The sequence below is a fragment of the Embiotoca jacksoni genome, unplaced genomic scaffold (assembly GCF_022577435.1).
Source record: "Embiotoca jacksoni isolate LCO1_2020_lvr unplaced genomic scaffold, fEmbJac1.0.p SCAF_40, whole genome shotgun sequence".
NCBI lineage: Eukaryota > Metazoa > Chordata > Actinopteri > Embiotocidae > Embiotoca > Embiotoca jacksoni.
Window position 1 is genome coordinate 1,399,328 of NW_027185393.1, and position 16,040 is coordinate 1,415,367.

A 16,040-nucleotide genomic window follows, 5' to 3' on the forward strand; every position below is an offset into this window, starting at 1 on the left:
CTCGTAACATCCATTCCTTTTGGCAGGGCCAGATAGCGGCCGAGTCCGCTGAGATCTACTGCGGAGTCACGAGGGTAGAGCTGATTATTTGTTGGGATGTGGTGGAGTGAGGCTGGGTTAGAGTAGGCAGTGGGGCATTGAATCATTTGGTGTATTTATTATCTGTCCTCCAGCTCTGGCCCAATCCTGCATCTCCTAGATCAGGTAGAATAATGGCCTCCATAACCTTGGGCATTTGTGGCCTCTGAGAACTCTCTCCTCCACATCCCCCCCGCTGCTATCTTTTCATTACAGATCTGTGAAATAAAAAGGCCACACAGCAGATAGGAAACAGAAAACGCATGTGTGAGTGCACCCATGCACACACTCCCACATGATTTGAGGCAGTATTTCTCTCCACATCAGGCCTACAAGAAGAGGCATCCTCAATTGATTGGGAGATAATGAGGGAGGGCTGGGAGAGAGGGATCAATACAGCGGGACCCTGTTGATGGAAACAGACACTTAAACAGAAGGCCAGGCTGCCTGCAAAAGCTATCAGGATCCCCAGCGGTTTTTAAGTTCAGAATGTCATTTATATCTCTCAAACTGAGCATTTTAATACCTAAATTCCAGCTCAAAAACCTCGAGAATCCAATACACCACCCCGGGAGTTTTTCCTCAGCGTCTCTGTCCAGGTATTCACTGCATCGCTCTGGATCACACACTTCTCTGAAGAAAGACAAACTAATGAGGCTTTTTAAGGAGATTTAGTCACCTCAAAAAAAAAACAACGGAGAACTTTGCATGCAAAAGATTTTCTGAAAAGACAGCACTGGGCCAGCGCCTCTCCCAAGCTGCTCTATTACATTTTTGTAGCAAGCAACAGTTTTGGTGTTTAGCTGTGCAACAACAAATGATAAATCATTTTGGGATCCTGTTAGTGGTGAAAAGAAGATTTTATTTGTACCTGTATACATTAAAGTATGTGAATATTTGTATGTGGAGTACCAGGACACCCAAACATTACATCCACGTGATGCTTTTCTGTGTTGATAACGTTATGTGTTGAAGACGTCCTGTCTGATTCCTGTCCCCAAGAAGACGACTCCATCCGGACTCAACGACTACCGACCGGTTGCCCTCACATCTCATGTGATGAAGGTGCTGGAGAGGCTGGTCTTGGCCCACCTCAGACCGCTGGTGAAATCTTCTCTGGACCCTCTGCAATTTGTGTACCAGCCTCGTGTGGGAGTGGACGATGCCATCATCTACCTGCTGCAACGAGCTGTCTCACCTGGATGGAACCGGTGACTCTGTGAGAATCACTTTCTTTGATTTCTCCAGTGCATTTAACACCATCCAACCACTGCTGTTGAGTGAGAAGCTGCGGGTGGTGGGGGTGGACACGTCCACCGTCTCCTGGATCAATGACTACCTGACAGGCAGACCACAGTTTGTCCGTCTGGGCAGTGTGCTGTCTGATACGGTGGTCAGTGGTACTGGAGCTCCTCAGGGAACTGTTCTGTCTCCTTCCTGTTCACCTTATACACAACTGACTTCCAGTACAACTCAGAGTCCTGCCATCTGCAGAAGTTCTCTGATGACTCTGCAGTGGACGGTGTATAAGGGATGGACGGGAGGAGGAGTCAGTGGACGGTGTATAAGGGATGGACGGGAGGAGGAGTACAGGGCAGTAGTGGAGGACTTTGTGGAGTGGGCTGGTAGAAATCACCTCCTCCTGAACGTGGCCAAGACCAGAGAGATGGTGGTCGACTTCAGGAGGAAGACGACGGCTCCACAACCGCTGAGAGTTCTGGGAGAGGAGGTGGACATGGTTGAGGAGTACAAGTACCTGGTGTCTCCATGACAACAGACTGAACTGGAAGACCAACATCAACGCTGTCTACAAGAAGGGGATGAGTCGACTCTTTTTCTTGAGGAAACTTCGATCCTTCAATGTGTGCAGCGAGATGTTGGAGATGTTCTACCATCTGTTGTGGCCAGTGAACTGTACTTTGCTGTGGTCTGCTGGGGGAGCAGCATTGGAGCCGGAGACACCAACAGACTTAACAAACTGGTTAAGAAGGCCGGCTCCATCATCGGCTACAAACTGGACAGCCTGGAAAAGGTGGTGGAGAGGAGGACGCTGAACAAACTATTATCCATATTGGATAATCCTGACCACCCTCTCCACCTGCTGCAGGGACAGAGGAGGATGTTCTCCTAAAGATTCCTCCAGCTCTGCTGTCACAAGGACAGATACAGGAGATCATTCCTGATACAGGAGATCATTCCTGATACAGGAGATCATTCCTGATACAGGAGATCATTCCAGATACAGGAGATCATTCCTGATACAGGAGATCATTCCTGATACAGGAGATCATTCCTGATACAGGAGATCATTCCTGATACAGGAGATCATTCCAGATACAGGAGATCATTCCTGATACAGGAGATCATTCCAGATACAGGAGATCATTCCAGATACAGGAGATCATTCCTGATACAGGAGATCATTCCTGATACAGGAGATCATTCCTGATACAGGAGATCATTCCTGATACAGGAGATCATTCCAGATACAGGAGATCATTCCTGATACAGGAGATCATTCCTGATACAGGAGATCATTCCTGATACAGGAGATCATTCCAGATACAGGAGATCATTCCTGATACAGGAGATCATTCCAGATACAGGAGATCATTCCTGATACAGGAGATCATTCCAGATACAGGAGATCATTCCTGATACAGGAGATCATTCCAGATACAGGAGATCATTCCAGATACAGGAGATCATTCCTGATACAGGAGATCATTCCTGATACAGGAGATCATTCCAGATACAGGAGATCATTCCTGATACAGGAGATCATTCCTGATACAGGAGATCATTCCTGATACAGGAGATCATTCCAGATACAGGAGATCATTCCTGATACAGGAGATCATTCCAGATACAGGAGATCATTCCTGATACAGGAGATCATTCCTGATACAGGAGATCGTTCCAGATACAGGAGATCGTTCCTGATACAGGAGATCATTCCAGATACAGGAGATCGTTCCAGATACAGGAGATCGTTCCTGATACAGGAGATCGTTCCTGATACAGGAGATCATTCCAGATACAGGAGATCATTCCTGATACAGGAGATCATTCCAGATACAGGAGATCATTCCTGATACAGGAGATCATTCCTGCCGACCGCAATAAGACTGTACAATAACTCACCTCTGGCAAAATCCATCACATAACAATAACACTGTTGACTGTGTTTCTTGGTTGTTTGTATATATATAGATACATACTGTACTGTATATACTGTATATACTGTGCATCTTATATTTTATATTTAATATTTTTTACTGCTATTTTACTGCTTTTCTATTATTCTATTATTATCTTATTGCTTCTGTATGCTGCTGTAGTGAAAAAAATGTCCCCTCGGGGATTAATAAAGTAACTACCTAACCTAACCTAACCTAACCTAACCTAACCTAACCTAACCTAACCTAACCTAACCTAACCTAACCTATTCTCACACACTCAAAGGCTAACGTTGGCCAGCCTGGCTGCAGCTCTTCTGGGGAGAATCATCAGATCCCTCGACTGCAGCCCAAAGCAAAGTTTACAGCAATGAAGCGACGAGCCGGGCGAGGTGTTCTGAGTGACGTTCACGTTTCAAGAGGGGCGGAGCTTCACTGTCCCAGACCGAAGAAGGTGCGTCAGGTCAGGAGACACCAACTGGGTTTCCTTTGTGTCACCGTGAATTCGTCCTCCAGAGTCAGACTGTGAACACAGAGTTCCACTGGGACCTTCTGAGGGGAACATTCACTGTCAACCACCTGAACTGTGGCGCCATGGCAACAGGCTTTTCTAACAGGGTGAAATCATAAATGTGCCAGTGGTACCACAAACGTGTGGAACTCAGGTGCTGATGTTGATCAAGAGACGGGACTATGAACTCTTAATAGTTTTCCAGCTGATCACCCTCGTTCTCGTTAATGCTTCATGTCCCACTGGTCGTGGGATCTTTCTGCAGCATCTCAGAAGCAGGTTGTAGTTCTTCTGTGCTGGAGATAGTTGCTAAGTCTATTTTTGACGGAGAGTCCAGTCAGTTTTAAAACTCAAACAGCCATGTGCAGACTCCCGATCGTACAACACATCACTACATCACGTCTACCCCTCTGCTCTTTCAGTTTAGACAAGAAATGTGTTTTCTTCCTGCTATACAGACTCTATCTGAAACATTTACAAAGTGACTTGGAGGATTCATGTTTTTACTGACTAAAACTCAGCAGGCTGTATTAACTTTGCCTGTAGTAGCAAACAACAAAAATGAACACAAAACGGACAAAGAAGAAGCGTTGAGCAACGTTTACCCACGACAGAAGCACCGAAATGAAGGAAATATGACCAAATCAGGAAGTGAGATAAAACAGATAAAACGCTGCTAGTGGAGGATGAAGCCGTGCAGAGGATGGACACCCGACATGACGGACCAGTGTTCATCCAGGTTACACTAAAAGACTATAGCTTCCCTTCGCTTCGTGCATGTAACGATGCTGCGGATTGTTTACGTGCAACAGAAACGGTCTCTGAACTGTTTTGATTGTACAAAGAGATCCTGCTAGCCTCCAGTTTCCACCACTGACCATCAGTAAGTAAATCAGTCGCTGGCTTCATCACAGACATCAGCTGTCAGTAGTTTTTACACCCTACCTGAACCAAAACTGTCTGCTAATCTGGAAGTGGTTTGTACAAGACGAGTTTTGTACACAATCTTGCTTTGTGTGAGTGACATAAGTATGTTTTCTTCATGCTGCGACTTTTGATAACCAACTGCTCAACCTGTCATAGGATGCTAATACAGGTTTTCTTCAGCTCGCTGCAGAGAGAGCATCATTGTAAGGCAGCCAGCAGTGGACTGGACACGTGGTCGGGCAGGTAGAGGCTCCTGTCATGTCCCCTGATGTCTACCAGTGTGATCTGAAACACCAGGACAGGTCACAGTAACCTCAGTAGCTTCAGCTGTTTCATGGAAACAATGAAAGGATACCAGGCTGCACCTTTATCACCTGCTGATCATTCAGAGGCTCTACCACGAGATCTGGGATCGACGGTTTCTCTCTGAGATGCCGGTGTTAGTGAGCACACCTCTAAGGAGGAATATTGACATATCAACACATTTAATATGGAACAGTACAAAACAGGTACAGGTACAATAAGTCAGATCCTCATATAGTGAAGCATTTTCCAAAGTGAACTTTCCAGACACGTTTATTGGGCTGATAACATTACTCAAACACAGTGTATGACCATTGTAAACAATAAAACAGAAAAAAGGCATCAGCTCAGACGGAGGACTGCTCCAGAATTCAAAGTGCGCCAAGCTTTTTAAAATTCTTAACTTTTTGTCTTTTTTTAAAATCCTCTTAATATATTTTTTGAATGTTAATTCATTACTTTTTCTTTACATATTCATTTTTTGCAGTATTGATAATTATATATGTACAAACGAGGCCAAGTTGTTCTGAGGCTGTGAGAAAGCCCGTCAGTATTTGCTCGTCTCCTGTGACATGACTTCAGTTTTGGAAAATGACAAGGTAAGGCTGTGTTCCCTCTCTCTTGGTTTTGCTGATTGCATGCCCTGTTGGTGACTGTAATGAAACGTCCATGTGAGTCTCGCTGACTGCTTTGTCTTGACCGGCGGGGTCGGGGCAGTGACTTAGTCCTTGGATTTTCCCACTGATAGCAACATATTTTATGTACAAAGGCTTTAAAGTCCCGATGTTGTCCGATCGGCTGCGAGGCTATCAAATAAATGCTTCCACATGTTTTTTTTTAGTTTGTTTCCAAGTGTCTTTTTTTTGTTTTTCTCCCAAAAAAGTATAGGTATCAAAATGTCCGTACAGATATAGTTGTACAGTAGGGGAAAGGGCTTGTTAGCATGTGTTAGATCGAGGGTTCAGACGTTTCTCAATGTATGAAAAGAAGAGTCTCTTTGCTTGCAGTGCTAAGTTCCTTCATTCGAATAATGTCTGGTGTTATTGGTCTTTATACAATGCCATGAAAATATCTTGGATGAGATGCAGCCTTAAGACCAGTTTTCACATCTTTCCCTCGTCCTCCACCCGTCGCCTCATCCTGCTCTCCATCTCTGACACTCGTCTCCACGCTCATCCAAGGGAGGCTACTTTAGCAACCACTCGTTCACTGGAAGAGAGGAGAAGGACAGGAGTGAGAATACTGATTTATATATATATGTGCAGCGTTCTCCACAGTTCAACTATTCTCTGACACACACACACACACACACACACACACACACACACACATACACACACAACACACACACACACACACACACACACACACACACACACACACACATACACCTTGCACCATATTTCATCTTTACTGATAACATGCAATTTAAACGGGATGGTGCTCCCGTGATTGGAGTGAATGTGCATGGGTGTGTGGTGGTTGGTGGAGGGAGGGAGGGAGGGAGGGGGGTAGTGGGGGATGAGGTGGTGGTGGTGGTGGTGGTGGTGGTGGTGGGGTGGGGGTGGGGGGGTGGGGGGCTGAACTGGTGCCATTGACTCGAGTGGCAGTGTTGACAGAAAATAACACCCAAACTTAAGAGGTGCCAGGGGCGGGGGTAAACATTGTAATGTGATCAGAGGGAGTCTGGCAGCGTGTTCTGAGAGAAGGAATTTATTGGAATGTGTTCATAATCAGATTTCCTTTCATCAGCTGGTGAAAATAAGAAATTGTTACACAAGGAGGGACATATTTCCAAAATAAAATTCCAGTCTGAACGACGGTTCGTTCAATCGATTCACCACGGTGACGGCTGGAACCAGAACTCTGTTGTTGGACCGACATCCTCCTCCGCTACACATAAAGTTCCCTCAGTCACAAACCAACCGGTATTCTAGAGCTGAAATAATGAGATGATGAACTGATTATTTAACCATTAGCAGATGTTTGTTCCCTGCAGTTATAAAAGTTGATAGATGATGTGTTTGTGTGGCGTCCTGCCTGCTGACATGAGGATGAGTCCTTGAGATGTGGAAAGAGAAGCCTGTGGAGGTCACAGTGGAGATCAGGTAACAGAGGACTGAAGGAGCCTCGGAAAGCTCACGGACGTAAAACACAGCTTTCAGTGTCGACGTGAACTTCAGGGAACAATGAGGAGCACAACGTGGACGAGGAGGACCCGTCGGCGTGGAGTTTAGACTTCGGTTTGAGTCTGAACTGGAGCGGGATATTGCAGCTGGAATTTTTTGTTTTCCAATGTTTGAATGATGTTCAGATTTTGGATGAAACGGTCCAGCCCTGGTAAACAGCATCATCAGCTCCCACACTTTACTTTGAAGGACTTTCAACATTAGACCCAAGTTGTAAAAAAAACTACCTTTGAGAAACTCATTTTGTAATGTAATGCCTGGAGGGATGAAGATGTGGATCTATCTGCATGATAAGAGTCACATATTCATTGTTAGTGAATGATGTCTACATGGGAGAGATGGAGGAAGTGCGATGAGATGGAGGCGCCGTAGTTTGTACCTCGATACTGAAGCTTCTGAGCCCGGTTGTTGGGACAGTCCTTCCCCTGCATGCTGAAGTTGATGTTGGTGCGGATGCAGCGGTTGTTCAGCGGCTGGACCGGACGAACGTTGTCGCTCATGCTCAGGAAGATCTGAGAGGGCTGGTTCTGACTCAGCAGCCGCAAGGAGTGCATCTGAGAGGAAGACAAAGAGAGGACACGGAGACAGACGGACAGACGGAGACAGATGGACAGAGAGTTGGCAGAAGCATCGTGGAAATGTGATAGAGGCTTTTTAATTCACTATGTGTGGGGGAAGAGTGGAACAAACTGAGCCGACACGTTTCCCAGGAGGAACAATAGTTAGAGAGACAGTTCTGGTCTGAGACAGGAAGCCCCCAGTGCATTGTGGGAGCTGTGTTTCAGCTGAGACTCACCTGCATGCGTGTAAGGTACACCGGCTTGTTCATCAGGATCCACGTGGCTGTCTCGAAACATGGGGGGATGGTCATGGACCCATCGTACGTGATGAAGCTGTTGGTCTCCGGGTAGATCTCCTCGATGTTCAGGCCGGTCAGGAGATACGCATCATCTGCAGGGAGACGAGCAGGAAGTGAGAAACACAGAGACCTTCGGTGTTTCAGCTGTTTACAGCCTGAAACAGTTGGTAGATGTGTAACTTCACAAGACCACTCGAAGATGACCTCACTCTAACTTTGGACAGTAGAGACACGTCCCTGTTGTGTTTTGGGAGAACAAAGGTGTCCCTGACAATATTTGACTTCACATTATCTTCAGAGAGAAGTCATTTCATTGATTATTGAGATGTGTCCTCCCAGAGGCTGCGTCTCCATGACAACCAATTTAACAATTAAGGCATTCTAGTATTTGATTGGCTGAGAGGGAGGGGCTGTCCGGAGGCCCACGTCAGGTGAAAACCTGCAGCTGACTAAAGTCTTTTAACTGTGGACTATAATTAAAACTGGCATGCTAACCTTAGCTTCTGCCACCTGTAGGTTAGCATTCAGCCTGCTAACAGGAGGAAACATGAAACAAGTGGTTGTATCACCTGTTTACATCCTGCAAATGAAATGAGGGGTTTCTTTCTGACAAAACGCTATCGGGCTTTTAATTTGAAATAATACAGGAAGAGTTACGTCTGTAACTACTTCAGACGTCCTGGTGGTGAATACAAACTGTTAAAGGCCTCAGAACCTGTTTCCTTCCTCAACAAAGTCCTGAGAACGGTTTGGTCTGAAACCGCCTGCACTGATCCTGGTCTCTGAGAACTGGGTGTCTGAATGTTTGGAAGTTTATTGAACACATCCTCCTCCTCCTCCTCCTCCTCCTCCTCCTCCTCACTACTCATCAAACCCTCAGCTCATCTTTCAGAACTCATTCTTCCCACTCCTTCGTTCACATGTCACTCAGCGTTGTGTGACTAACAGCCTGTTGGTGTCGCAGCACAAAACCTCTTTTCTCCAAACTGTCTCCGCTGTCAGGACGCTAATTGGCCAGACTGAGAGTCTCTGTGTTTCCGTCTCTCTTCACGCTCCGCTCCGACGCTCCCGGTAACTTGTCATCTGTTGGGCCTCCGCTGACAAACGGACCGCCTGCTGTGATGAGGTCACCGCGGTGGGCCGCTGCAGCTTTAATGCTAATTCAGCTGCGAACACTGACTGACTCTCTTAAACGGAGCATCACAGAAATACCTGTTGAGTTTATATAGAAAACAATCAGCCTCGACAATCTGTGATCTTTGAATGTGTGCTTGAACTAAGTAACAAGTGCTCCACTCTGGACGCAGATTGTTTGCATGTGCACATATATGCCTCTGAAATGGACCGCCATGCTGCAGCATGTCGGCGCTGCTGCAGGGATCCGCCTGAGGACTCATCAACATGCGTGGGTGGTGTGTGACTGTGTGTGTGTGTGTGTGTGTGTGTGACTGTGTGTGTGTGTGTGTGTGTGTGTGTGTGACTGTGTGTGTGTGTGACTGTGTGTGTGTGTGTGTGTGTGTGTGTGTGTGTGAGACTGTGTGTGTGTGTGTGTGTGTGTGTGTGTGTGTGTGTGTGTGTGTGTGTGACTGTGTGTGTGTGTGTGTGTGTGTGTGTGTGTGTGTGTGTGTGTGACTGTGTGTGTGTGTGTGTGTGTGTGTGTGTGTGTGTGTGTGTGTGTGTGTGTGTGTGTGTGTGTGTGTGTGACTGTGTGTGTGTGTGACTGTGTGTGTGTGTGTGAGACAGTGAATCTCACAGAGCTTTGACAGCTGTCAGGGTTCTCTGGACCCAGAGGACCCCCCCCCCTCCCCCCTCCAGCTCTGCCCAATACCTCTGAGACTCCTCCCAGCCACAAGGGGTCAGTGTGTTTACCCAGCAACACGCCCCCCTTCACCCCCCCACCACTCCCACCGCCACCATTAATCCAATTATTTGTGTCTTTTTTCCAGGTAACCTCAGGCGATCTCTGCGCTGGCAGAGGGAATCCCTCGGAGAGCAGCTGTCGACTGCGGCTTCACCGGCAGAACTCCTGCAGCTACAAACACTTCCCTTCTGTATCCCTTCAGTTAGCACTTAGAAAGGAAATAATGCTGCTCTATGAGAGCCAATGAAGTGAAATAGTTTTGATAAACAGAACTTTGATCACCGAAAAATGGATTGGTTGCTAAACCCCTCCTCCAAACAGCAATCGTAAAATCATCGCTTAGCAACTGCTTGCTAAGCTTAATATTTTCCCAAATGTTAAAACCAGCGTAAAACCAGCGATTTTCTTTGAGTGATTTGGGAGGATTTGAAATCAGAAATCAGTTCAGTGGCTTTTTTCCCAAAAATACGTGGTTACCATGCAGGAGAACTGGACCCTGCATTGAAAGTTGGTGCCTGATTTGTTTCTATGAAGCGGTTTGGAGCAGGAAGTGACCATATTTGGACGAGCTGGGGGAGGAGCCAGCGGTGGATCTGACTAATCTGATTGGAAACCTGACGATACTACGTCCCGCCCGCCGATAGCTGTAACCTGACTGCACCACAGGCCTGTCAATCAAACAGACACGCCCCCAAAAACAGGTCTTCTTGAATCTTCTTTTCTAATGAATGAGGGATTATTTTCAGATGGACCTCCAGAAAACTAATATCCTATCTCCACCATAATAACCTTCTTGACCACCAGTCTGGTTTCAACAGACCACTCAACAGAGACGGTCCTCCTTCTGTCTCTGAGCAGCTTCACACTGCTAGAGCAGCCTCTCTGTCCTCTGTCCTGATCCTTCTAGACCTTCTGCTGCATTGGACACAGTGAACCACCAGATCCTTCTTTCCTCCTTCAGGACCTCGGTGTCTCAGGCTCTGCTCTCTCCCTGTTCTCATCCGACCTCAACGACCTCACCAACCGGGTAACTTGGAGAGGATATGTGTCTGAACCTTGTCCTCTCACTACTGGTGTCCCTCAAGGCTCCGTCTTGGGTCCCCTCCTCTTCGGACACCGACTCTCTCGGCTCTGTCCTTCACTCGCATGTCTTTTCCTACCACAGCTATGCTGATGACACCCAACTGATCCTCTCTTTTCCAGATCTGAAACACAGGTAGCAGCATGAATCTCTGCCTGTCTGACTGACATCTCTCAGTGGATGTCCTCACACCACCTGGAAATCAACCTCCACAAGACCGAACTGCTCTTCCTTCCAGGGAAAGACTGTCCCACCCTCGACCTGACTACTACCTTCAACAACTCTGTTATCCCGACCCTGACTGATAAGAACCTCGGAGACACTCGACAGTCAACTCTCTCTTACTGTCAACATCACTGCAACAACACGTTCCTGTAGATACATGCTGCACAACATCAGGAGAAGACGTCCTCTTCTCACTCAGAAGGAGGCGCAGGTTCTGGTCCAGGTTCTGGTCCAGGTTCTGGTCATCTCACGTCTGGACTACTGTAACTCCCTCCTGGCAGGTCTACCTGTTAGTACCATCCGACCTCTGCAGCTGATCCAGAATGCAGCAGCTCGACTGGTGTTTAACCTCCTAGATTCACTCCCACTCCTCCTCCTCCTCCTCCTCTGTCCTGACTCCTGAATGGTAGAATGAGCTCCCACCGACATCAGGACAGTAGAAACTCTGAACATCTTCCACCACAAACTAAAAACACACCTCCACCTCCTTTACCTTGAACAGTAGAACTTTAGTATCTTAAAATAGAACTTACTGATAGAACTTTGTAGTTTGGCTTTCTGGAAGAAATTATATTTTCTTGATTCTTGTTGTTCTGATTTTGTACCCTCATGGTTGAAATGCACTTATTGTAAGTCGCTTTGGATAAAAGAGTCAGACAAATGTAATGTAATGTTATAAGAAGGAGTGACTTTAGCTAACAACACCGAGATAACTGATGGACACATTTTATTCACTTTGGATTTGATGAGAGAAGTTGAATGGGAGTCTATGGAGCCGGAGGCTTTTTGGAGCCGACCTCTAGTGGCACTCGCTGGTATTGCAGCTTAAGGCACTTCTGCATCGGCCTCATTTTTCAAACCCAGAAGCTACGAACACGTATACAGTCAATGGTTTCCAATCAGATCGGTCAGATCCACGGTTGGCTCCTCCCCATGATGATGACATCACTGATGGTTGATGATTGGTTAAAACATTAAATAATCGTCTCCAGCTGACAAAATCATTGAAGAGCTGTTGAGAATGTTTGCAGGCTGAATATGAGCTGCTTTTGTCCTCTGTGGACCAGTTGATTAAAAAAATGATATAGTGATACAGTAAATGTGCCTCAACTATCACGCACACTGCATGTGTGATGTGTCAGAATGCACCGTGTGCTGCTGAATGTTCACTATTGTCTGAATCTATCAGTGGAGATGTGTTGAACAGAAGCACTTACTTTTATATGTTATTCTTGTGATGGTGTCTCTGTTCAGCATTCGATTAAGGAAGGAGTTTGATGTTTCAGCAATCTGGATTAAAGGGAGAGAGAGAAAAGGTTTAGGTTAAGTGGTCACACAGTGAATGGAGAGCCCTTCTAAAATTAAACTCAATTTAATCCACTCTGTCAGAGTATTTTTTTAATCAATCACCTTCAATGCCCATAAACTGTCTAAACCCACTGATGTATTTTTCTCAGTCAGAAGCTGCTCTACTGCTGCTGCTCTGCCTTCCGGAAAACAAAGACTCCCACTGTTCTCAAGAAAGCACAGACACACACTGTTTCATCCCAAAACACAATCCATCTTTTTAAATAGCAAACGCATTGTATTTTTTTGGGTTGTATTTTTTGACTTTATAATAGATCAAAACCAGTGTTATTCTTTCATGTGTCAGGATCGCTGCAGTGACCCTGCTGCACGTCTCCTCCACCTGAGGCCATGTTTCAGCTCCTCACTGCCATCCCATAGTGACGGGGACATAAAAATAAAGATATATTTTATATATCTATAAAAATATAGATGTACAGTGTGTACCAAAAGTCTGAGAGGACAAGGGAAGACATTTCTGTTTTGGATTCATGACACATGAATCGGTGTTCATTATAATAAAGCCCAAGGAGTTCACACGATGCAGATTTAAACCTTCCACCGCCACAGAAATCTCTGCATCTCACGGTTTTTATATCTGCTGTCTGGTGAGACATCCGGTGACGGCCAGAAGGATGCAAAGTTCAGCCCAATGCTAACTTTGCTAACTTGAATGATGATATAATACTTTTAAAATGTTATTGCACCAAATGCATCAAATTCTGAAGCTTAAATGTTATTTCACAGTGTTGTGACTTTTATTTCATTCATCCAGAGTTTATCTTTTTATTTCATATTAGCAGAGACGCTCCTCGTCCTCTGAGACCACGACTCAACAGAAGATAGAAATATCCCTCCACCTCCTCAACGGGAATATATAATTGGAATTGAATGTCATATAATATGTAATATAATGTAGTTTCTACTTGTTCTAGTTCTATTAAATGACCCATTTGGTGAAGTCGGGTCTCTTTTGGTCCTTTTTGGTCGCTCTGAGCACCCGTACCGTAACACCACGGATAGTCACGCACTTACAATCCTAGAGGAGGCTAGCTGGACCGGTTTGGTTTGAACACATGACACGGAGCTAAAATGTTAAAAACACATGAGTCCATGGATATCTTTGTTCATCAGATATCTTTGTTCACCAGATATCTTTGTTCATCAGATATCTTTGTTCCTCAGATATCTTTGTTCATCAGATATCTTTGTTCATCAGATATCTTTGTTCACCAGATATCTTTGTTCACCAGATATCTTTGTTCACCAGATATCTTTGTTCTTCAGATATCTTTGTTCCATCCAGACTGAGCTAGCTGATCAGTTTAGTGTTTCTATGTTCTGTATTTATTCAGTTGGAGACTAGAAATCCTCTGTTGCTAGGTGGTTGCTAAGGGTCCACAGGACCACAGACACTTGTATGAAAATCTCCTTAAATGGAGAGCAGCTTTTAGTTTCCGTATCCACTCTCACTCTATTTGAGCGACTCCATTGTTCAGTAAGTCTGAGTGCGGTGCAGCTCCAGAGTCAGAAACCTACTCAGTAATAGTTGAAGGAATCACCTGCACTTGATGTCCACCCTCCTGTGACTCCTCTCTAACCTCCTCTGCACTCCATCCATCCCTCAATCATGCTTGGTGGAGTTCACAGCTCTAATTGTCGAGATGTCTTAGGGCGAAGTGATTAAAAAGAGATGTGCTGGTCCTCCGCCTCCCTCCACGGCCTCTGAAATTACTTAGACTTTGACCTTTTCCCGGTGCTCTTCAGGCAGGCATTACGCCTTCGCCAGACACTCACGCTGCTCTCTACATTTCCTCCTCTCTGTCTGTTTCATAATTTTTTCCTAGAAAAGCACCAGCGAGGATTCAGACAGTCTGTCTCTTCTATTACAAGAATGTCCTCACGTTAGAAGTGAGAAAAGTGGAGACTTGGCACCACTTGGCTGAATAGCGATCCGACACGAGAATAACCACAAGAAACTGCGAAGGTTCACATATTTCTTGTTGTTACATCAATCGAAGATGAATCAGTGAGTCAAACGGCCCTGCATTGACTGTAAAACTGTATTGTCGGGAGCAGCAGTCACCCACTGCGGTCCTCGGAGGTGCCACACGACGCCCCGCCCGGAACGGAGGTCCTTCCTGGTGCTCTGAGTCACCGTGACGAGATGGGAAATCTGACGAGTGAGAGAAGCAAGCTTCTGCTCTGAGAGAGAAGCAGCTCATTGCCAGCTGACTACTCTGTGCTACTGAAGAGATTTACTGGGTGAAACATGCTTGAGACAGTGGGAGGGAAGGACATTCAGCACAAACCAGTTGGGAGTAGAGTTGGGTGGGTGTCTGAATAAGTGAGACTGATGGAGCGTGATTCTTTTATTGCATGTTTCTTTTGACATACATTTTCTAACACGTGGGCATTGACTGAATTGTTTATCAGAACTCCTGCAAAGGCTTTTAACGAATGTCGTGCCAAAGTTTGCAGCCCTGTTTTCAGATTAAGACTGATTAAAAGGTTGATATTAAAATGTGCAGTGTTCTTAGAGTTCTTTAATGACTTCACTGTATTAAAGACCCATGTATAATCAGTGCTTTTTACAAAGTTGCAAAGTGGTAGATGATCTGAGTCTTATGCATTTCCTCCATAGACAGTAGGAGGAGAAAAAACAGGCCTCTAATAATGTAATAATCAAAACTGATACTGTAACAAAAGAAAATAGAAAATTTGAAACAGGAATTTATTCTGTGCTTTTTTTAAAAAGTTTTCATGAAAGGATAACCTCAATGTTCCTCAACACAGAAACACACGAGTCTTCACATGTTTGTGTTATAACCATTTGTTTGAGTATTTTAAATATTTCAAGTCATTTCTCTTTTTTTTTGTTGGTTTGGTTTGTTAGGCTAGTTTGTTGAAGCTACTCAAAGTTCACTATCAACTTCAGAATGTCTTGTTGTGGCAGCTGGAAACAAAAATCACAACACAACAGTTGTTAAATGAATCTACGTGAAGTCACACTGCGTTTCTCCAAATCTGAAGTTGAAACTCATCCTCAGCACTCAGCACGTGATTACAGGTTTTTATCATTTTATTACAAGTTGCTTTGATAACTGTCAAACTGTTTCCTTAAAAAGTCTTTAAGAAAATTTCAGGTAAATCAGAAAGCTGCAGCCCAGATTTAAACTGATACAAAACCATCACTACACTGTCTATTTGTATCTGAGAGGATTCATTTTAAAGTCCTATTACTCGTCTGTGAACATAATCTCACACCTTCCAATTTCAGAGAGGGCCTTTTTAATTTGACTGTGATTAGCAACAACATTAAAACGAGTGACAGGTGAAGCATAAAGTCAAAAACAGAAATAAATCCTCCATCAGGATTATAATGTTCAGATGTCATTCAGTGTGATGGATTTATTTTAATGGTCATTGTGGTGACTGTAATTTAATCTAAACTGTACTGCGTTAAACTGAGAGGTGTTC

General features: G+C 45.0%; 1 protein-coding gene across 1 annotated transcript in view; it reads right to left on the reverse strand.

Annotated features, from left to right (window-relative positions):
* Positions 1–5,252: 5,252 nt before the first annotated feature.
* The window catches only part of ca10a (carbonic anhydrase Xa), a 251,084-nt gene continuing 240,296 nt past the window's right edge, over positions 5,253–16,040 (reverse strand). The window contains exons 6-9 of the mRNA XM_069168584.1: positions 12,431–12,503; positions 7,984–8,138; positions 7,567–7,741; positions 5,253–6,207 (exon numbers count right to left, since the gene is read on the reverse strand). Coding sequence (XP_069024685.1) covers positions 6,185–6,207; positions 7,567–7,741; positions 7,984–8,138; positions 12,431–12,503 — 426 coding nt within the window. The 3' untranslated portion in view covers positions 5,253–6,184. The remainder of the gene's footprint in view (positions 6,208–7,566; positions 7,742–7,983; positions 8,139–12,430; positions 12,504–16,040) is intronic.